We start from the raw sequence: 22795 nt of genomic DNA on the forward strand, positions 1-22795 counted from the left end.
AGATTTCAGTCTGGACAGATGAAAGCGCCAGCTGTCCGTCCCACCTCCAGCTCCCACTGGCCCTTTAAGCCCCAGAGCCCAACTGGGGCTTTCCCCATTCACATGGTTCTCGGAAAGTCCTGGGGACCCCCCGGTCCCGTCGTCACCTCGCCAACCCTCTTCTGTCTCTTCCCTCCGCACAAAGCTCCTGTCTGGCACCAAACCCTACTGACTGTCCAACGGTGAATGACTGGAACTCCTTGGCCGGGCTCCTAAGCCCCCCAGGCCCCATCCCTGGGACAAAGACCCCTGCAAAACTCATCCATCAACGCTCGGGGAGTGGGGAGTTGGCGGTATAGGTGGGTCGTGGGGGGAAGGGCGGGAGGGGGGTTCGGCTTCTGGAAAGACATGGCTCAGGATTTGGTTGAAAACTCCTACGCCGCTGATTTTTTTAAAAGGTATTTGTTAAGCGTTTACTGTGCGCCAGACTCGGTACTAAGCGCTGGGATAGAGTCCAGGTAATCACGTTGGACACAGTCGGTGTACCCCATGCGGCTCACGGTCTTAATCCCCATTTCACAGATGAGGTGACTGAGGCACCGAGAAGCGAAGTGACTTTCCCAAGGTCACGCAGCAGACAAGCGGTGAAGCTGAAATTAGAATCCGGGTCCTCTTTACTCTCAAGCCCGTGCTCTATCCACTAGACAACACTGCTTCTCAGTCCCCAGGGTCCCAGAGTAAATCCTGTTCTAGGGTCGATCCTGCCCTCCCTCTCAGCTCCCCATCCTGTAAAAACTGGGGATTCTGAGGTCCGGGTGTCTCTGTAATCGTAGCACACTCTGGATGGTGTGGTGTGGAATGACCTTGAGGCCCCGCAATGGGGCGAACGAAGTCTTTGCCCATTTCGAGGTAGGGGGAGCTGAGAATGAGGGGAGCATCTCCCAGTTGGGTTGGGGTTGTACAATGGTGTGGAGACAAGGGGCCTGTGGGAAAGGATGGTTGTTGAAAATTCTTTCTCTTTTGTTGCCAGGATCCTTAGCCCAGATGCATTCTCTTCTAATTTAATTTCCCTGGTTTATTCTCTCCTCCCCGGGGAAGAAATCAACGAGAAGAAGAGAATCAGACTCATTGTACGGTAATAACAATGATCAAAAATTGGAATGAGAGGAGTAAGAGAAGGTGGGGGCATTTACTGGCAGGTTTAATGAGTCCATCGGACAAAAGAGAGAGTTGTCTGGGGAGAGAGCACTGGACAGGGATTGGGGAGGTTGTTTCAGTGTGGCCTTGGGCGAGTTCCTCAGCCTCTCTTGGGCTTCAGATTCTCCAGCTGTATATTAAGGAATAACGATCTGTTCCTCTCCCTATTTTCAGGCTACTGTGAGGAGAAACGAGGATGGATGTGAAAGTTATTTGAGGACGGGAGTTCGATAAATTGAAGGTAAATCTCTTATTAGATTTAGATAAATGGCCATTTGAGTTTAGCTCTTAGAACCGGTACCTGGGAATAAATGCTGCGTCATTCCTCCCACTGCCCCCATCCCTGGGGTCTGGGAACCCTTTGTGTCCCAGACATTTAAATCCTCATGTGAAGCAATCGGATTGTAACTGGATACAGTAAAGGAAAAGAAGAGAGCAACCAGACCCTTTCCATGCCCTGTGAGAGATGATGGTGATGGAGGGTGAGCTACAGGGAATGTCAAAGTGGAGAATCAGCAGCTGGGATGCACTCTTGGCTGGCCCTACCTGGAGAGCAGACTTGCAAATATCTGCCAGTCTGAAAGTTTTGTTCCGGTTGATGTTGTTTTGAACTAGCCCGGTCTTCTCCTAGTTGGCTCTCAAGGAATAGAACAAAGACGGCGTCCTTTCCCACCAGCCCAGGATAATAAATCGGGTCTCATCTTGGGCCAGTGGCTATTGGCAAGGATGTTGCGGGGTAATCCAAGGACCCAAGCAAGCAAGGAGTCAAGCAAGCAAGATGTATTGAGAGTTTACTGTATGCAGAGCACCATACTAAGCGCTTGGGAGAGTACGATGTAACAGAACTCCATGAACCAGGTGCAAGGTTTATGTTCATGCATCCAAATTTCAGACAAAACAATCATATTTATTGAGAACCTTTTAAGTGCAGAGCCCTGAATTAAGCACTTGAGAACACAGCATGGCTCATGGGTTCTAATCCCGGCTCCTCCACTTCTCTGCTGTTTGACCTCGGGCAAATGATTTCATTTCTCTGTGCCTCAGTGACCTCAGCTGTAAAATGAGAATTGAGACTGTGAGCCCCATGTGGGACGGGGACTGTGTCCAACCCGATTTGCCTGTATCCACCCCAGTTTAGTACAGTGCTTGGCATACAGTAAGCACCTAACAAATACCACCATTATTATTATCCCTCTAGACTGCAAGCTCATTGTGGGCAGGGAATGTGTCTGTTTATTGTTATATTGTACTCTCCCAAGTGCTTAGCATAGTTTTTTGCACATAGTAAGCGCTCAATAAATACAGTTGAATGAATGAAATGGAAGGGAGCTTGCAATCTAGACCGAAGGGTCACCTAGAGGGTCACAGGTCTAAAGGGGGAAGAGAGACTGAGCCGAAGAGAAGCCAGAGGGAAGGGGCAAGAAAAGGGGGTACATTTGGATTTAGGGGGAAATGCCAGGCTTCCTCAAGTCTAGCGCTTAGTACAGTGCTCTGCACACAGTAAGAGCTCAATGAATATGACTAACCAATCAATCACATGAAGTGGGAGAGTGCAGTATTAGCTTTTGGGAGAGTACAACATAACAGAGTTGGTAGACACGCTCCCTGCCCGCAAAGAGCTTACGTGACATGAGCCCACTGAATGAGGTTGGGCTTTATCTCAGAATCCTCGGCCTGGCGGGGAGCTGGGGAAACCACGCCTGCTCTGAAATCATTCCTGAAAGGTAGTTGCCCCGCTCACCTCCAGTAGCGTGGCTTAATGGAAAAGGCCAGGGCTTGGGAGTCAGAGGCTGTGAGTTCTAATCATTCATTCATTCAATCATATTTACTGAGCGCTTACTATGTGCAGAGCACTCTACTAAGCACTTGGAATGTACAGTTGGACAACAGATAGAGACGATTCCTACCCAGTAACGGCCCAACAGTCTAAACGGGGGAGACAGACGGCAAAGCAAAACAGAACCAAACAAAACAAGTAGTCTGGTGTGGCTATTATCAAGATAAATAGAATCATAGATATAAACACATCATTAAAATAAATAGAGTAATAATATTTACAAATATGCACAGTGTTGTGGGGAGGGGAAGGGGGAATGGGAATGGGAGGAGGAGCAGAGGGAAAGGGAGGCTCAGTCTGGGAAGGCCTCCTGGAGGAGGTGAGCTCTCAGTAGGGCTTTGAAGAGGGGAAGAGAGTTAGTTTGGCAGATGTGAGGAGGGAGGGCAGTCCAGGACAGCGGGAGGATGTGGGACCATGAGGAGGTGAACAGCAGAGGAGTGGAGTGTATGGGGTGGACAGTAGAAGGAGAGAAGGGAGGTGAGGTAGGAAGGGGCCAGGTGACGGAGAGCTTTGAAGCCAAGAGTGAAGAGTTTTTGTTTCATGCGAAAGGTGATAGGCAACCACTGGAGGTTTTTGAGGCGGGGAGTGACATGCCCAGAGCGTTTCTGTAGGAAGATGATCCGGGCAGTGGAATGAAGAATAGATTGGAGAGGGGAGAGGCAGGAGGAAGGGACATCAGAGAGGAGGCTGACACAATAATCCAGTTGGGATATTATAAGAGCTTGTACCAGCGAGGTAGCAGTTTGGATGGAGAGAAAAGGGTGGATCTTGGCGATGTTGTGAAGGTGAGACTGGCAGGTGTCGGTGACGGATTAGATGTGTGGGGTGAATGAGAGAGCAGAGTCAAGGATGACACCCAAGTTGCGGGTCTGTGAGACGGGATGGTAGTGCCATCCACAGTGACAGAGAAGTCAAGGAGAGGACAGGATTTGGGAGGGAAGATAAGGAGCTCAGTTTTAGACATGTTGAGTTTTAGGTGGCGGGCAGATATCCAGGTGGAAATGCCCTGAAGGCAGGAGGAGATATGAGCCTGGAGAGAGGGGGAGAGATCAGGGGAGGAGATGTAGATTTGGGTATCATCCGCATAGAGATGATAGTTGAAGCCGTGGGAGCGAATGAGTTCACCAAGGGAGTGAGTATAGATAGAGAACAGAAGAGGGCCAAGAACTGACCCACGAGGAACCCCTACAGTTAGTGGATGGGAGGGGGAGGAGGAGTCCGTGAAGGAGACCGAGAATGAACGGCCAGAGAGATAAGAGGAGAACCAGGAGAGGATGGAGTCTGTGAAGCCAAGGTTAGATAAAGTGTGGAGGAGAAGGGGACGGTCGACAGTGTCAAAGGCAGCTGAGAGGTCGAGGAGGATTAGGATAGAGTAGGAGCCGTTGGATTTGGCAAGAAGGAGGTCATGGGTGACCTTTGAGAGGGCGGTTTCGGTGGAGTGGAGGGGACGGAAGCCAGATTGGAGGGGGTCCAGGAGAGAGTTGGAGTTGAGGAATTCAAGGCAGTGAGTGCAGGTGACAGCTAGGAGTTTGGAAAGGAAGGGCAGGAGGGGGATAGAACGACGACAGGAAGAGAAAGTGGGGTCGAGAGAGGGTTTTTTTTTTTAGGATGGGGCAGACATGGGCATGTTCGAAGGCAGAAGGGAAGAAGCCGTAGGAGAGTGAGTGGTTACAGATGGAAGTTAAGGAGGGGAGGAGGGCAGGGGCGATGGTTTTTACAAGGAGAGCGGGGATGGGGTCCGAAGCACAGGTGGAGGGGGTGGCACTTGCGAGGAGGGAGGAGATCTCCTCTGAGGATACTGCTGAGAAGGATGGGAAAGTAGGGGAGAAGGTTGAGAGCGGGGGGATGGAGAAGAGGGAGGGGTGGTTTTGGGGAGCTCAGGCCTGATGGTGTTAATTTTCGTCATGAAGTAGGTGGTCAGATCATTGGGGGTGAGGGATGGAGGACGGGGAGGAACGGGGGGCCTGAGGAGAGAGTTAAAAGTCCGGAACGACTGGCGGGGGTGATGGACATGGGCGTCAATGAGGGAAGAAAAATAGTTTTGCCTGGCCGAGGAGAGGGCAGAGTTAAGGCAGGAAACGATGAATTTGAACCGAGTAAAGTTTGTTCGGTGCTTAGACTTTAGCCGGCAGCGCTCAGCAGCTCGAGCGTGAGAGCGAAGGAGGGGGACAGAGGCAGAGATCCGGGGCTGCGGGTTAGTGGAGGGAGAGCGGCGGAGGGAAAGGGGGGGAGCGAGAGAGTCGAGATGAGTAGAGAGGGTGGAGTTGAGAGCGGTGACCCGATCATCGAGAGTGGGAAGAGAGGGCAGGGGGGCAAGGTGGGGTGTGATGGTTTGCGAGGGACAGATGGGGTCAAGAGAGCAGAGGTCTCTGTGGGGAGTAATAGGGATTTACAGGGGGAGTGAGAGAGAAGAGGCAGGCGAGAAGGTTATGGTCCGAGAGAGGGATTTCAGAGTCGGTGAGGGTGGAGATAGTGCAGCGGTGGGAGATGGTGAGATCGAGGGTGTGACCGAGTCGGTGAGTAGGTGAGACGTCGGGGAGCAGGAGGTCGGTAGAGTCGAGGAGCGATAGCAGGCGGGCGGCAGAGGAGTCACCGGGGACATCCGGTGTGGATGTTGAAATCTCCAAAGATCAGAGTGGGCAGGGAGAAGGAGGGAAGGAAGGTGAGAAAGGGGTCAAGGTGGTTAAAGAAGTTGGAGGTGGGACGTGGGGGGGGGGGGGGGCGGTAGATGACAGCTACAAGAATCTGGAGAAGGTGGTAGAGGCGAATAAGATGATAATGTTGGTATTTGTTAAGCGCTTACTATGTGCAGAGCACTGTTCTAAACGCTGCGGTAGATACAAGGTAATCAGGTTGTCCCACGTGAGGATCACAGTCTTAATCCCCATTTCCCAGACGAGGGAACTGAGGCACAGAGAAGTGAAGTCACTTGCCCACAGTCACACAGCTGACAGGTGGCGGAGGCGGGATTCGAACCCATGACCTCTGGCTCCCAAGCCCGGGCTCTTTCCATTGAGCCACGCTGCTTCTCTGGGCTACAAGTGAGGGGAAGGAGAGGGAAGGCGGAGGGGAGATAGTGCGGAAGCGGCATCGGGGTGAGAGAAGGGAGTCGACGCCTCCTCCCTTTCCGGTGAGTCCGGGGGAGTGGGAGAAGGAGAGGCCTCCGCTGGAGAGAGCGGCAGAAGAGACCGTGTCCTCCGGGGTGACCCAGGTCTCCTATCGGCCACTTAGCTGTGTGACTTTGGTGCCTCACTGACCTCATCTGTAAAATGGGGATGAAGACCGTGAGCCCCACGTGGGACGACCCGATTCCCCTGTGTCTACCCCAGCGCTTAGAACAGTGCTCGGCACATAGTAAGCCCTTAACCAATACCAACATTATTATTATTAAGGGCGAGGAGCAGGAGAGAGCGGGAAAGGAAAAGGTCAAGAATGAAAGGGAGCTTACCTATAACGGAGCGGGGGTTCCAGAGGCCACACTTGGCCGCGGCTGTGGAGGGAGGGGAGGGGGGGGAAGGGAACAGGGGACGGGGAGGGTTTGGAGGGGTATGAGACGGCGGGGACCTGGGCGGGGAGAGGGGGATGAGGGGTGGCGATGGGATGTGGGTGGGGAAGAGGGGAGGAAGGGGTTGGGAGGAAGGGGTTCAGTGGGAAAGAACGCAAGGGGAGAGGGATGAGGGTTGGCGCTGGTACAGTGGGATTCTAGGGAGGGGGTCGGGAGGAGGGAAGGGGGCAGTGGAAAGCGAGGGAAAGAGCTGGGTGGGAGAGGGGAAGGGGAAGGTGACGACTGGGAAGGGCAGATGGAAGCGGGGCGGTTGGAAGGTCATGGTGAAGTCAGTGAGGTAAGTGACCGCACCGAGATCGGTGAACAATTAACATGCGATAGCAATAATATAATATTAATAATAAGCGGGTGATGCCCAGGGTCGAACGTGGACTTGTCCACGGGTCTATCAAATCAAAATCAAAAGGCCAGCGACAAGGAGAGTCCAGAGGCTCTTGGCCCAAATGTCTCTGAGGTGGTGGAGACATCCCTACGGATGGCCGATTTGGAGAAGGGCGGAGCTGTTACGGGGGACAGGGGAGAGGAAACGGCTGGGGAGAGGAGGAGATAACCAAACTACATGAGGTGGGGGCTGAGTAGGTGCGAATGCAGGTAGTAGCTAAATGTAACACAGTGAGAACAAGGGCAATTTTACCCGGGGAGGGGCGGGGGAAATCATTCCCCTCTAGTCAGAGCTCCTGGAAGGAGGGAGTGGGAGCTCCCCAAGGGTGACCGCCTCTGGTCGGGGGGGTTGTGGGCAGTTGGGGATCTTATGGCCCATGACCCTGGGGGGACGGGGAGGATGGGGAATAGAGTGTCCCACCGTCCGGGTTGGTAACCTGGATGGGCTTCGAGGGGGTGCTAGACCGGGGGAGTTGGAAGGTCAGCGGAGAGATGGGGGACGGTCTGGGAGCCGCAGCGTGGCTCGGTGGGAAGACCCCGGGCTTGGGAGTCTTGGGAGGGGTTTGAATCCCGGCTCTGCCACTTGTCAGCTGCGTGACTGTGGGCAAGTCACTTCACTTCTCTGGGCCTCAGTGACCTCATCTGTAAAATGGGGGTTAACTGTGCGCCTCACGTGGGACAATCTGATTACCCTGTATCCACCCCAGGGCTTAGAACAGTGCTCTGCACATAGTAAGCGCTTAACAAATACCAATATTATTATTATTATTATTACACGGGATTCTGGGGGCTGCGGGGCCTGTGGTGGCGGGGGTCCTCGGTGTCCTCGGGCGGGGGGGCAGATGTACGGGAGGGGGAGACGACAATGAGCCCGGAGGCAGGTCAGTGGAGTCTGAAAGCGCGGGCTTCTCAGGAGGAGAGATCTCAGTGCATCCGTGTCGGCGTCCGGAGGGGAAAGATCCACCCGGGAACAAGGGGAGCGGCTGGGCTTGGGAGTCAGAGGTCATGGGTTCGACTCCCGGCTCTGCCCCTTGTCAGCTGTGTTACTGTGGGCGAGTCACTTCACTTCTCTGGGCCTCCGTTACCTCATCTGTAAAATGGAGATTAACTGTGAGCCTCTCGTGGGACAACCTGACTACCCTGTATCTACCCCAGCGCTTAGAACGGTGCTCTGCACATAGTAAGCGCTTAACAAATACCAACATTATTATTATTATTATCTGTAAAATGGGGATGAAGACTGTGAGTCCCATGTGGGACAACCTTGTATCTACCCCAGTGCTTAGAATAGTGCTTGGCACACAGTAAGCGCTTAACAAATAGCATTATATGTATTGCTATTATTATGAATAATAATTTCCTCCTCACTTCCCCTCCTCTGGTTCTTGCTTGTCAGTAGATGACAGTCAGGGCCCGGTCTATCCCGAGCGCCGGACTCCGTGATGGGGTGCCGCCTAGGACGAGGATCTTGAGGAATTTTCCCAAGGCTAACTCCGCCCAAAGAGAAATAAAACTCCATTTCTGGGAGCTGGCGACGCATCGCAACCCAATTCTGGAGCGGAGACGTCTTCCACCCTAGGGAAGCAACGTGGCATGCCCATATCTCCCCCATCCTAAAAAAACCCTCTCTCGACCCCACTTCCCCTTCCAGTTATCGCCCTATCTCCCTACTACCCTTCCTTTCCAAGATCCTAGAACGAGTCGTCTACACTCGCCGCTTAGAATTCCTTAACTCCCACTGTCTCCTGGACCCCCTCCAATCTGGCTTCCGTCCCCTCCACTCTACCGAGAATCCTCTCTCTAAGGTCACCCGTGACCTCCTTCTTGCCAAATCCAATGGCTCCTACTCCATTCTGATCCTCCTTGACCTCTCAGCTGCCATTGACATTGTCGACCATCCCCTCCTCCTCCACACCTTATCTCACCTCGGCTTCACGGACTCCGTCCTCTCCCGGTTCTCCTCTTCTCTCTCTGGCCGGCCATTCTCGGTCTCCTTCGCAGGCTCCTCCTCCCCCTCCCATCTTCTAACTGTTGGAGTTCCTCAAGGGTCAGTTCTCGGCCCTCTTCTGTTCTCCACTTACACTCACTCCCTCGATGAACTCATCTGCTCTCACGGCTTCGACTACCATCTCTACGCAGATGACTCACAGATCTACATATCCGCCCCTGTCCTCTCCCCCTCCCTTCGGGCTCGTATGTCCTCCCGCCTCCGGTACGTCTCTACCTGGATGTCGGCCCGCCACCTAAAACTCAACATGACCAAGACTGAGCTCCTCATCTTCCCTCCCAAGCCCTGTCCTCTCCCTGACTTCCCTATCACCGTGGATGGCACGACCATCCTTCCCGTCTCTCGGGCCCGCGACCTCGGTGTCATCTTTGACTCGTCTCTCTCGTTCACCCCACGCATCCGATCCGTTACCGAGACCTGCCGGTTTCACCTCTACGATATCGCCAAGATCCGCCCTTTCCTCTCCAACCAGACGGCTACCTTACTGCTACGGGCTCTCGTAATATCCCGGCTAGACTACTGCGTCAGCTTCTCTCTGACCTCCCTTCCTCCTCTCTCGCCCCGCTCCGGTCTATTCTTCACTCCGCTGCCTGGCTCATCTTCCTGCAGAAACGATCTGGGCCTGTCACTCCCCTTCTTAAACACCTCCAGTGGTTGCCTATCGACCTCCGCTGCAAACAAAAACTCCTCACTCTAGGCTTCGAGGCTGTCCATCCCCTTGCCCCTTCCTACCTCTCCTCCCTTCTCTCTTTCCACCGCCCACCCCGCACGCTCCGCTCCTCTGCCGCCCACCTCCTCGCCATCCCCTATTCTCGCCTATCCCGCCATCGACCCCCGGGCCACGTCCTCCCGCGGTCCCGGAACGCCCTCCCTCCTCACCTCCGCCAAACTGATTCTCTTCCCCTCTTCGAAACCCTACTTAAAGCTCACCTCTTCCAAGAGGCCTTCCCAGACTGAGCTCCCCCTTTTTCCCTCTGCTCCCTCTGCCTCCCCCTTCACCTCTCTGCAGTTAAACCCTCTTCTCCCCCTCCCCCCCCCCCCGTCCCATCCCCTCAGCACCGTACTCGTCCGCTCAACTGTATATATCTTCATCACCCTACTTATTTTGTTTAATGAGATGTACATCACCCTGATTCGATTTATTTGCCATTGTTTTAATGAGATGTTCTTCCCCTCGACTCTATTTATTGCCATTGTTCTCGTCTGCCCGTCTCCTCCGATTCGACTGTAAGCCCGTCAAAGGGCAGGGACTGTCTCTATTACCGATTTGTCCATTCCAAGCGCTTAGTACAGTGCTCTGCACATAGTAAGCGCTCAATAAATACCATTGAATGAATGAATGAAAGCATTGTTATAAGTGATGGGGGAGAGACAAGTTAATCAGGTTGAGAGCTCACCTCCTCCAAGAGGCCTTCCCAGCCTGAGCTCCCCCCTTTTCCCTCTGCTCCCCCCCACCCTCTGCTTCTCCCCCCCCCATTGTGCTCATTTGTATATATTATTTATTACCCTATTTATTTTGTTAATGAGGTGTACACCCCCTTGATTCTATTTATCTCGTTAGTGTTGTCTTGTTATCGTTTTGTTCTCTTTTGCTCTGCCGTCCGTCTCCCCCGATTAGACTGTGAGCCCGTCATCGGGCAGGGATTGTCTCTATCTGTTGCTGAACTGTTCATTCCAAGCGCTTAGAACAGTGCTCTGCCCATAGTAAGCGCTCAATAAATACTATTGATCGAATGAATCGATAGTAGATTGAGAGAATAGTAGATTGAGAGAATAGTGGAGAGAAGCAGCGCGGCTCAGTGGGAAAAGCCCGGGCTTGGGAGTCAGAGGTCATGGGTTCGACTCCCGGCTCTGCCCGTTGTCGGCTGTGTGACTTTGGGCAAGTCACTTCACTTCTCTGGGCCTCAGTTCCCTCATCTGTAAAATGGGGATGAAGACTGTGAGCCTCACGTGGGACAACCTGATGAGCCTGAATCTCCCCCAGAACTTAGAACAGTGTTCCGCACATAGTAAGCGCTTAACAAAATGCCATTATTATTATTATTATTAATAATCTCCCCCAGCGCTTAGAACAGTGCTCCGCACATAGTAAGCGCTTAACAAATGCCATTATTATTATTATCACGAATGAAAGGCTGTCCCACGTGGGGCTCACACTTTTAACTCCCATTTTGCAGATGAGGTCACTGAGGCCCAGAGAAGTGAAGTGGCTTGCCCCAGGTCACACAGCAGACAAGTGGCGGAGTTGGGATTAGAACCCACGTCCGCTGACACCCAAGCCAGGGCTCTTTCCACTGAGCCACGCTGCCTCTCTAGGCCCCAGCGGGCAGGCGCGGACCGGGCGGTTTGGGCGGGCGCTAGCAGGGGGCGGAAGGCGGGAGCTCGGCGACCTCTAGGACCCGGCGGGAAGGATCGGTCAGGGCCATTACGGGGCGCTAGGACCCGGCGGGAAGGCGCGGGGAGGAAGGTGATGCGGGCGCTAGGAGCCGGCGGAAAGAGGCGGGCCGGGCCGTCGTGTGGGCGTTAGGACCCGGCGGAAAGGCGCGGCGAGGGAGGTTGTGCGGACCCTAGGAGCCGGCGGGAAGGCTTGGGGAGGGAGATTGGCGGGCGCTAGGACCCTGCGGGAAGGGTTAGGCTGGGGGTTTGGGCGGGTGCTAAGAGCCGGCGAGAAGGGGCGGGGAGGGTGTTGGGCGGACGCTAGGACCCTGCGGGAAGGCGCGGCAAGAGAGGTTGTGCGGGCTGTGGGAGCGGGCGGGGAGACGCGGACTGGGGGATTGTGCGGGCAGTCGGACCTTGCGGGAAGGGAAGGGCTGGGCGCTAGGACCCTGCGGGAAGGCGCGGCAAGGGAGGCGGGGCGGTGTCGGGAGCCGGCGGGAAGGGGCGGGCTGCGAGGTTGTGCGGAGGCTAGGAGTCGGCAGCGAGGGTATTTGGAGGGCGGTAGGACCCTGCGGGAAGGCGCGGGCTGGAGGGGTTTGGGAGGGGGCTGGGACCCTGCGGGCAGGCGCGGCAAGAGAGGTTGTGCGAGCGGTAGCAGCCGGCGGGAAAGCGCGGGCTGGGGGGTTATGCGGGCGGGAGGAGCCGGCGGGAAGGAGCGGGTTGCGTGGTTGGAGGGCGGTAGGACCCTGCGGGTGGAGGCGAGCGCTAGGACCCTGCGGGCAGGCGCGGCAATAGGTTGTGCGGGCGGTCGGAGCCGGCGGGAAGGGGCGGCCTGGAGGATTTGGCGGGCGCTAGGACCCTGCGAGAAGGAGGCGGGCTGGGCGGTTGTGCGGGAGGTAGGAAGCCGGCGGAAGGGGCGGGTTGAGTGTTTGGCGGGCGGGAAGGCGCGGCCAGAGAGGTTGTGCGGGAGGTAGGAGGCGGCGGGCAGAGCGGTTGGAGGACGGTAGGACCCTGCGGGACGGGGCGGGCTGGGGGGGTTGTGCGGGCGGTAGGAGGCGGCGGGCAGAAGGGGGCAGCGGAGTCGGCGGGCGGTAGGACCCTGCGGGAAGGGGCGGGCTGCAGGGGCGCTAGGACCCAGCGGGCAGGGGCGGGTGGGCCTGCGGAGACGACAGCGAGCGGCGCCGGGGCCGGTGCGGGGGCGCGGACGGAGCGCGGGGGCGCGGGCGCGCGGACGGGGCGCGGGGGCGCGCAGTGGCAGGACGGGCCCGGGGGGACGGGCCCCGGAGCCTTGGTTATTGTAATCGTTTTTAAACGGTGTTTGTTTCCCGGCGTGGCTCAGTGCACAGAGGCCGGGCTTGGGAGTCCGAGGTGGTGGGTTCGAATCCCCGCTCTGCCGCTCCTCGGCTGTGCGGCTTTGGGCGAGTCACTTCACTTCTCTGGGCTTCAGGGAACCTCCTCTGGAAAATGGGGATGAAAGGCCGTGAGCCCCACGGGGGACAACCTGATCACCTTGATAACCCCCCCAGCGCTTAGAACGGTGCTTTGCACAGAGTAAGTGCTTAATCAATGCCATCATTGTTGTTATCGGCCAGCGATTAGCACAGTGCTTTGCACGTACTGAGCGTTTAACAAATACCATCATTATTATTATTGGCCAGTGTTTAGAACAGTGCTTTGCACATCCTAAGCACTTAAATGCCATCACTGTTATCGTCCAGCGCTTAGGACAGTGCTCTGCACATAGTGAGCGCTTAACAAAATGCCGTCGTTATTATTCTCGGGGCCTCAGTTCCCTCATCTGGAAAATGGGGACTAAGACCGTGAGCCCCATGGGGGACAACCTGGTGGCCTTGTGTCTTCCCCAGCCCTTACAGCAGTGCTGGGCACATAGTAAGCGCTTAACAAATGCTATTATTCCTATTGTTGTTAACTGCTTACCGTGTGCCAAGCACTGCGCTGACTGCTCCGGCCGGTATACGGCAATCAGGTAGGACACAGTCCACGTCTCGAGGTGGGGCTCACGGTTTGAATCCCCGTTTTACAGCTGTAACCGAGGCTCAGAGAAGTGAGGTGACTTGCCCTAGGTCACACGGCAGACCCGGGCCAGAGCCGGGATTAGAACCCAGGCCCTCTGACTCCCAGGCCCGTGCTCTTTCCATCAGGCAATGCGGCTTGTCTACCCTTGTGATGATAACCCTCCCGCCGGGCTTGGGGAATAATTATAACTGTGACATTTGTTAAGCGTTTAGTAGGTGCCAGGCACTATACTAAGCGCTGGGGTAGAAACGAGTTAATTGGGTTGGTCACGGTCCCTGCCCCATGTGGGCCTCACGGTCTTAATTCTCATTTTGTGGATGAGGTAACTGAGGCTGTGAGAAGTTAAGCGACTTACCCAACGTCTCGAGGCAGATAAGCGGCAGAGCCGGGATTAGAACCCACGTCCTCAGACTCCCGGCCCTGTGCTCTCTCCACTCGGCCACGCTGCTTCTCAGCGCGGGATGTGTCTGCTAAAGATGTGGGGGCTCTGCCTACTTGTCTCTGGCGCTGGGGGCCTTGGGGACAGCGAGGAGGGTGGGGGGGGGGGTCTCTGCTCTATGCTAATGGTGGTACTTGTTAAGTGCTTACTATTCACTCATTCAGTAGTATTTATTGAGCGCTTACTATGTGCAGAGCACTGTACTAAGCGTTTGGAATGGACAAATCGGTATCAGAGACAGACCCTGCCCTTTGACGGGCTTACGGTCGAATCGGGGGAGACAATGTGCAAAGCACTGTTCTGAGCGCCCGGGGGGGCGGGGGGGAGGATACAAGATGATCAGGTGGGGCTCCCGGTCTTCATCCCCATTTTACAGATGAGGTCACTGAGGCCCAGAGATGTGAAGTGACTTGCTCAGAGTCACACAGCTGACAAGCATTAGAACCCATGACCTCGGACTCCCAAGCCCGGGTTCTTTCCACTGAGCCTCGCTGTGCTGTGCCTCTGGTTTTCAGAACTAACATTTAGAAGGGATGGGGTTGGGGGCTGTGCCTGGTCATTATTATCACCCACCTCTGCCCCGGGTCATCACTGCAAAGACCCATTTACGTCCAACTCCGTCCCGCCCTTCCCAGGCCCTGTGTGCCAGGGACGGATATGGGGCAGGGGAACCCGTGGCACATTGGAAGTCTCTTTCCTCCACCGCCTTGGTACATTCTAAGCGCTTAGTACAGTGCCCTGCACATGGTAAGCGCTCAATAAATATTATTGAATGAATGAAAGACGAGGGCACGCTTAGGATACAGAGGCGGCGTATTGTGACCGCCCCCAGATGCTGCCCTGGACCCACGAAGCCAGTTTTATTTCTCTGCCAGCCTCCCTTCCGGTTTTTAGGAGACGGGTCCCCTCAAACCCGGCTACTCTCTGGAGGCTAAGGACTGCAAACTCAGAGTGACTGTGTAGAAGATTCCCCTCTGGGTGGAGGAGTCCAGAAACCCTGCTGCTTTGGGGTGTCTGTGCTGAAATTGGGGCTTATTTCTCCTGGGACTGGGCTGTGAGTCCCTGCCGCCGTTTGCCGCGTCACTGGCCGGAGAGAGATGTTGCCTAAGCCCGTCAGTGGGCAGGGATTGTCTCTCTCTGTTGCCGAACTGTCCATTCCAAGCGCTTAGTACAGTGCTCTGCACATAGTAAGCGCTCAATAAATGCTACCGAACGAACGAGTGCTAGTCGTGGAAGTATTTACCGAATGTGAGGGGAGGAAGACCCGAGTCTTTGGAGAAGGATAACATTTCCTCTGCTCTTTAAGGGGCTGGAACGATGACCACGCTTACCAGGCAGGACCTCAACTTTGGACAAGGTAAAGTCGAGTCCTGCCCGAAGGCGCTTAGCTTGGCGGAGAGGGTGGGGGAGGCACCGACGACCGAGGGTCGCCAATCTTTCCAGGCCTCTGGCTCTCGCTTCCGCCCCGGCGAGCAAGGTTCCTTCCTGCCCGGAAAAATGACGATCATCCCTGGCTCGGGGTGAGGGGAAGCAAATTGAGGGGTGGGGACTGGGCCCGCCCGCCCAGCTGGATTTCTCTTTCTCCAGTTGTGGCCGATGTTCTCTGTGAGTTCCTGGAGGTCGCCGTCCATCTCATTCTGTACGTCCGAGAGGTTTACCCCATTGGAATCTTTCAGAAGCGGAAGAAATACAACGTTCCGGTCCAGGTAGGAGATGATGGCGTGTAGTGATGGAGGGCTTCTGTCTGTTATCGTTAATGGTAAATATTTACTATGCGACAAGCACTGTGATAAGTGTCAGGGTGGGTGCAAGTTGGTCGGGTTTGACGCAGTCCCTGCCCCACTCTGGGGCTCAAAGTCTGAGTGGTAGAAATCCCACCGATTCTGACATCAAGGCTGAGCTGGGGTTATAGACCCTGGATGGAGAAGGATCGTGGCCCGGGGGGAAAAGCGCAGGTCCGGAAGTCCGAGGACCTGGGTTCTAGTCCCGACTCCACTACTTCTGGGTGACCTTCGGCAAGTCATTTATCTCCACTGTGCCTCGGTTCACTCGTCTGCAAAATGGGGATCCGATGCCTGTTCTCCCTCCTACTGAGAGTGTGCCCCCATGATTGACCTGATTAGCTTATGTCTACCCCGGCACTTAGCGTCATGCCTGGCACGTACTAAACGCTTAACAGATACTATAATTATTGCCGCCTGGTGTCTCTGGAGGAGGGTTTGGGGATCCCATTTCCCCTGCTCCAGTTGCTACAGATCTGTCCTGGCTCCGGTTGAGCCTTGTTCTCCTGGAGGCCTAACTTTGGTTTACAATCCAGGCCATCCAGCTAAACTTTCCTTCCTTCCCTTAGGTCCAGATATTTCACCCTGTCCTATGTCCATATCCCTGCACTGCCTGAAATCGTGGCCTGTTGTTTTTAAAGCCCAGCCTTTTCTTGCCATTCTGCTCCCTCAAGCTTCCCAACAGCCTCCTAACTCTCCCTCACGGTCAAGTCTCCTTTCTCGGCCACCCACGGGGCTGCCTTTTCCCCTGGCTTGGAGCTCCCTGCCCCCCTCGCCCCCTCCAATCTGCCAAACCTTCCTCCCTCCACCCTTTCAAAAAGGCATCTTCTCTAGGACATCTTCTCAGACTCATCTCTACCTTTTTTCATTTTCTCATCCCATCAACCACTCGTAGCGCTTCTTTTATGTTTGTTTTGGTATTTAAGTGCCAGACACTGTACTAAGCACTTGGGTAGATACAAGGCAATCAGGTTGGACAACGGGCCGTGGCCCTCATGGGGCTCACAGTCTTAATCCCCATTTTACAGATGGGGCACATTTTACAACTGAGGCACAGCGAAGTTAAGTCAATCAGTTGTCTTCATTGAGCGTTTATGGGAAGCAGTTTGACCTACTAGAGAGAGCACCGGCCTGGGAATTGTCGGACCTGTGTTCTAATCCTGGCTCCACCGCTTGTCTGCTGTGTGACCTTGGGCAAGTCACTTAACTTCACGTTGCCTCGGTTCCCTCATCTGCGAAATGGGGATTCAATACCTGTTCTCCCTCCTACTTGGACCGCAAGCCCCACGTGGGACCTAATTATCTTGTATCAACTCCAGGGCATAGAACAGTGTTTGACACATCATAAGCGCTTAAAATATCAAAATTATTATCATTGTTATTACTATGTGCAGAGCACTATACGGAGTGGTCGGGAGAGTGCAGCGTAAGAATGTAACAGACGCATTCCCTGCTCCCGATGAGTTTGCGGTCTAGATGGGGAGACAGACATTAATATAAATAAATTATGGATATGTACATAAGTGTTGTGGGGCTGGGGAAAGGGTGGTTAAATAAAGGAAACAAGTCAGGACAAAGCAGAATGGTGTGGGAAAAGAGGAAACGAGGGCTTAGTAACTTGCCCAAAGTCACACAGCAGACAAGTGGCGGAGCTAGGGTGAGAACCAGCTCCCCTGACTCCCAGGTCATCGCTCTCTCTATTAGGCCACGTCGCTTCTCTACTTCTGTGAATAAAAGTTTACTCCATTTATTCGTTTCCTGCTTGCTTTTGTTACCAGTTTTTTATCTATGCATACAATCTGGTTCTGCCTGTATCCCCCATTAGAGTATAAGCTTCTAGAGGGCAGGGATCCTGTCTTCTACTTTTATGATTTGTTCCCAAGCCCTCAGTAGAGTGCCTTGCCCACATTAGGCATTCAGGGCATGCAGAGGGCAGACTGACTCCCCTACTCACTGCTGAGAGTCCTTGTGCTTCTCAGCCTCTGCTTGATTACATTCTGTCCCCTGGGGAAAAAGCCCAATATTCATTCCTTTTTTTTCTTTTTAATCCAGATGTCCTGCCACCCAGAGTTGAATCAGTACATCCAGGACACGCTTCACTGTGTCAAGCCGCTGCTCGAAAAGGTGAGGTGACGTCGGGTCCACCGTGGATGATGCTAGGCTGTAAAATCCTTGAGAACAGGAACTGTATCTGATTGCTCTGTTGGGCTCTCCCATAAACATGGTACGGTGCTCTGCGCAGAGTCAGCTCTCAATAAATACTATGGCGTGATGGGGACTGTCCAGCTGACCTGCTATTTAGGGATGCTGAATTTTGAGTCTTCGAGGCCGAGGTTTTTACTGGTGCTTTGAAGGAGCAAATGTCTTGTGGCAGGGGCTCAGCCTGAGAGTTTAAATTCTTGAACACAGTCTTTCGGACATCACCTGCTCTTGGAGCTGGGTGTCTCTCGGGGAGGGATTGGGGCTTCCATTTCCTCCGCTCGAGTTGCTACAAATTTGTCCCAGCTGTTGTGGAGTGGTGTTCTCCTGGAAGTCTAACTTTGGTCCCGTAGCATCCGTACTCCCACGATCTTCCCTTCCTGTGGATTATGTGTAAGGGAGGGCTCATGCTGGGCTGAGTGCTCTGTCTTCCGCACTTGTTAGGGTAGGTCCCCGTCTTTGTCACCATCAACAGCATCCAGCGCTTGATACAGTGCTCTGCACCCAGTAAGCCCTGATAAATACCATTGATTGGCCACTGAGTGAGGCCCCCCTCCCTTTCCTCCCACCACCCTTAGCCGTCCTACTGGGGGAGAGCAGAGGTGGGCCGGGGTGGTCTGGAGCCCAAGAGGGACAGTATTTTTTGGGCCTCCCCTAGCTGCCAAAGATGTGGGTTAGAGGAGCCTTCACCTCCACAGCACGGTCTTGCAGCGGTGCCTCTCGCCCCTGCCACCCCGGCCCGGTGTTGGAGCAAGGCCAAGAAAGGAACCGGACTTGCCCAGTCTAGGCGCTCCCTGAGTGCCTTTAGGAACGACCAGTTAGAGGTACTAGTGGCAGGAAGAAGGGATGGAAACCACTGTGAGATGCAGCCTCTGACGTCTGCTAGAATCACAAGATTGAAAGGAACGGTCTGGGGGTTTCCAAGCGAGTCTGTGTCCTCATTCGCAGAATGACGTGGAGAAGGTGGTGGTGGTGATCCTGGATAAAGAACACCATCCCGTGGAGAGATTCGTTTTTGAGATCACCCAGCCCCCTCTGCTTTCCATCAGGTGAGCGGCCCTTTCCCCTGCCCTTGCCCCGGGCGGTGATCTCCGAACGGTGGTCCGGCGGCAGAACCCTCTGGTGACTTCCCTACCTCCTTGCCCCCGGCCCCGGGGGACCGCCTCGTCCTTGAGGTCCCTCCCTGGTCTGGGAGAGCTGGGCCTGGGATCCCGGGCGGGGAACGAGGCAGAAAGAAGAAAAAACCCAAGAACCGTCAGCCAGCACGGGAGCGATTGAAACATTCGAACTGGAAATTTGCCAGAGTGCAGACCGTGCGATGTGGCCGTACTCATTATCTCATATCTGTGCCTGAGGCTGGCGGGGGTGGAAGGGGCACCACTGCCCTAGAGACCATCGGACGCCAAGACCAGTATAAAACTCAACCTCAGGGCAGAGTTTGCTCCCAGTTCTGAGCGATTCCAGGTCAGGACTGTGCTGCCCACCCAGAGGGGCCGACTGACTGGGGGGCCACTGCCTGGGGGGGCAGGCCGAACCCGCCGACCCCCAGGTAAGCGTGGCTCCTCATGCCCTCAGCTCCGACTCCCTGCTGTCCCACGTGGAGCAACTGCTTCGTGCCTTCATCTTGAAGATCAGCGTCTGCGACGCCGTGCTGGACCACAACCCCCCAGGTAGGCTCGGGGTCACGGCTAAATGCAGGGGCGAAGCTCCCTGAAGAGGCGAGGCCTCCCTCCCCTTTCCTCCCAGCACCCTTAGCCGTCCTACTGGGGGAGAGCAGAGATGGGCCTGGGTGGTCTGGAGCCCAAGAGGGACAGTATTTTTTGGGCCTCCCCTAGCTGCCAAAGATGTGGGTTTGAGAAGCCTTCACCTCCACAGCACGGTCTTGCAGCGGTGCCTCTCGCCTCTGCCACCCCGGCCCGCTGCTGGAGCGAGGCCAAGAAAGGAACTGGACCTGACCAGTGGGCCGATGAAGCGCCAGGGTGATGCCGGCGGTTCATTCCCCCCTTCCCTCAGGGGTCGGAGTGAGCCCATCCCACTCCCGGGAGTGTAGGTCCGAATTGGAGGGTTTAGGAGTTCCAGGCCCGGGTCGTCCCAGCCTGGAGAACTTCCCCAGAAGGGCTTATAGGTTCCGGAGCCGGGTTCAGGTCTCCACCCGAGGTCTTGGGAAGGGTCCGGGACCTCCTGAGGTCAAATCTAACCGGACCCACCGGACAGATGGCCGGATGCGGGGCCTGCCTGACCTCAGTGTCCTCAGGTCACCTCTTGCCTCCCCCCGAATCTCCCAGGCTGCACCTTCACGGTCTTGGTCCACACCCGGGAGGCGGCCACCCGCAACATGGAGAAGATCCAGGTCATCAAGGTGAGCCGCGGGGCTGCCCACGCTGGCTTCAGGTGGGGGGCGGGGTGGGCTGGGGGGGCTGGGCGCATGAGGTGGCGGTGCGGCCCACAGGTCCCCGTTGGCAGTTTTGTGGCTCCACGCGATGGGTTTGGGGATAGACTGGCTCTGGCTCGGGTCCCCTTATCAGTAAGCAACCCACCAGTTGGTCTCGCCCAGACCGGGAATGGGCCGGCAGCAGCTGGGAGCGAGTGACCCGTGGCTGGGAGATGGGGCCCCTCTTCTCCTTTCCAAAGCCTCCAGCCCCAGGGTGGACCTGGACTGGATCTGGGCAGTGGGTCTTGAGGGAGACCGGCCTCCACCCCGCTGCAGCAGCTCAGTCGGCACTTGGGTCGGTTCCCCCTCCCAGGATTTCCCCTGGATCCTGGCCGACGAGCAAGATGTCCACATGCACGACCCTCGGCTCATCCCACTGAAGACCATGACCTCGGACATCTTAAAGGTGAGCTGGGGGGGGGCCGTCTGAGGGGCGTGAGGGGCCAGACCCAGCAGCCGAGGAAAGGTTTGGAGGCTCCCTTAGCCTACAGCCCCAGGAAGCAGCTGAAGCAGCGTGGCCTAAGTGGATAGAGCACAAGCCTGCAAGTCGGAAAGACCTGGGTTCTAATCCTCGCTCTGCCACTTATCTTTTAGACCGTGACCCGTTGTTGGGTAGGGATTATCTCTGTCGTCGAATTGCGCTTTCTGAGCGCTTAGTGCATAGTAAGTGCTCAATAAACGATTGAATGAATGAACGCTCTGACCTTGGGCAAGTCACTTCACTGTGCCTCAGTTTCCCCGTTTGTAAAATGGGGATTACGGCTGAGCCCCATGGGGGTCATAGACTGTGTCCAACCTAATTAGCTTGTGTATTCCAGCGCTTACTACGGTGCCTGGCACATAGTAAGTACTTTACAAATACCATGAATAAACAAACGAAAAAACCCACACACATTAGGGGTGGGTGAGTTCTGGTTCCCCTCTGACGACCTCACTGTTACCCGTTTCCCGTGATATGGTGGCCATTCCTGTGTGGGCGATAATGATGGTATCTGCTAAGTGCTTATTTTGTGTATCGAGCACTGTTCTAAGCACTGGAGTAGATAAAAGCTAATCAGCTTGGACACAGTCCCTGTCCCATATGGGCCTCCCAGTCTTAATCCCCAATTTACAGATGAGGTAATTGAGGCACAGAGAAGGAGACTTGCCCAAAGTCACATAGCAGACTAGTGGCGGAGCTGGGATTAAAACCCGGATCTTCTTGGGGTGCTAGGCTAGGGCTGCACATCCCAGAAGCCCCAGAGAGCATCTACGCACAGGAAACCATCACCCCTGCCCAGGTGCTGTCCAAATAGTAAGCACTTAATAAATACCACATTGATTTCCTCTCCTCCCCACCTCCCACCTCAGCTCACTTTTCAGCCTTTCCAGAGGCGGACCGCCCTTGGACCCAGACCTTGCCGGCCCCCGAAACAGGCTTCACCAGCTGTCTCGTTTTCCCGCCTCTGTAAACTGGGGAATAAGACTGTGAACCTCATGTGGGACAGGGACTGTCAAACCTGATTTGGTTGTATCCACCCCAGCACTTAGTACAGTGCCCGGCCCATAATAAGCGCTGAGCAAATACCACAACTCTGATTATTATGGAAGCAGTGTGGCTCAGTGGAAAGAGGCCGGGCTTGGGAGTCAGAGGTCATGGGTTTGAATCCCGCTCTGCCACTTAGCTATGTAACTGTGGGCAAATCACTTAACTTCTCTGTGCCTCGGTTACCTCATCTGTAAAATGGGGATTAAGACTGTGAGCCTCACGTGGGACAGCCTGATTATCTTATATCTACGCCAGCGCTTGGAACAGTGCTCCGCACATAGTAAGCGCTTAACAAATACCAACATTATTATTATTTTTGCTCCGTGTCCCACGCTCTTTTCCTCGAGAAGGAAGCGCTGTGCCCAGTCCTCTCCCCCAAGCCAGAACGGCCAGCTGTTAGGCAGCGGTCCCCAGCGTGCTGGAGCCGGACCCCCATTTGGGCCCCTGGCTTCCCCTATCGTGTGAATGCTCATCACTGTGGTAACTGCCTGTGTACTAGATGCAGCTGTACGTGGAGGAGAGGGCTCACAAGAGCACCTGAGACCGGCCGTGCCGCCCCCTTCTCATCTCCGCACTGGGTGCTCCTCACGGCCCGGCGTGGGACCGATCCTGGAACCGACGGCGACAGCGGCCTCAAGTGGGTGACCTCTCCCCTCCGTCCCCTTTGGAGCAGCTGCCCGGCCACCTTGGTTCCAAGTGCTCTTCGTGCCTGCTGCCTACGAATCGGCTCACCCTAAAGGACCGGGCCCGTCGGCAACGAGCGCGAGACTCAACTCGCCTCTACCTGCCCGGGTAGCTCTTGGGGGGACGTACGCCACGACGGGGTCCTGTATCCCCGTTTCCGTGACGTCCGGGCTCTCTTTACGAGACGCTCCGTCTGGCTGTGCTGTGTGCGCGTGTGGTTTCAATAAAAGACCGGGCCGGCCTCCCGGCCCCGAAGGGACGGACCGAGCTGGCCCCGGCTGCAAACAGAGTGCCTCTGGGGGCCTGGAAGAGAGGCACGGGTTAGAGAAAGGAAGGGATGGAGTCCAGATCTT

At 55.4% G+C, this 22795-nt stretch overlaps 1 protein-coding gene across 9 annotated transcripts; it reads left to right on the forward strand.

The window, feature by feature from the left end:
- The first annotated feature begins 1024 nt into the window (after positions 1-1024).
- On the forward strand, positions 1025-22727 carry MAD2L2 (mitotic arrest deficient 2 like 2). 9 transcript variants are annotated; one of them, XM_029064486.2, is made up of 10 exons: positions 1025-1114; positions 1351-1417; positions 15126-15176; positions 15407-15525; positions 17653-17724; positions 18748-18848; positions 19375-19469; positions 20085-20158; positions 20544-20636; positions 22258-22727. In XM_029064486.2, exons 3-10 carry the CDS (start codon positions 15137-15139, stop codon positions 22297-22299), a joined length of 636 nt encoding a protein of 211 aa, XP_028920319.1. In that variant the 5' UTR covers positions 1025-1114; positions 1351-1417; positions 15126-15136; the 3' UTR covers positions 22300-22727. The 9 variants fall into 9 exon arrangements, with proteins under 9 accessions (XP_028920319.1, XP_028920320.1, XP_007656485.1 ...); XM_029064487.2 differs by lacking the exons at positions 1025-1114; positions 1351-1417 and adding an exon at positions 11678-11696; XM_007658295.4 differs by lacking the exons at positions 1025-1114; positions 1351-1417 and adding an exon at positions 11832-11890.
- The last annotated feature ends 68 nt before the right edge of the window (positions 22728-22795 follow it).

The sequence above is a fragment of the Ornithorhynchus anatinus genome, chromosome 5, assembly GCF_004115215.2.
Source record: "Ornithorhynchus anatinus isolate Pmale09 chromosome 5, mOrnAna1.pri.v4, whole genome shotgun sequence".
In the NCBI taxonomy this organism is placed as follows: Eukaryota; Metazoa; Chordata; class Mammalia; order Monotremata; family Ornithorhynchidae; genus Ornithorhynchus; species Ornithorhynchus anatinus.

Coding starts and splice junctions, on each gene's coding strand:
- MAD2L2 (XM_029064484.2), top strand. CDS start 14,353: ATGGGGTTGGGGGCTGTGCCTGGTCATTATTATCACCCACCTCTGCCC. Junction 18,849..19,374: donor CCCCCTCTGCTTTCCATCAG/GTGAGCGGCCCT, acceptor TCATGCCCTCAG/CTCCGACTCCCTGCTGTCCC. Junction 19,470..20,084: donor GCTGGACCACAACCCCCCAG/GTAGGCTCGGGG, acceptor CGAATCTCCCAG/GCTGCACCTTCACGGTCTTG.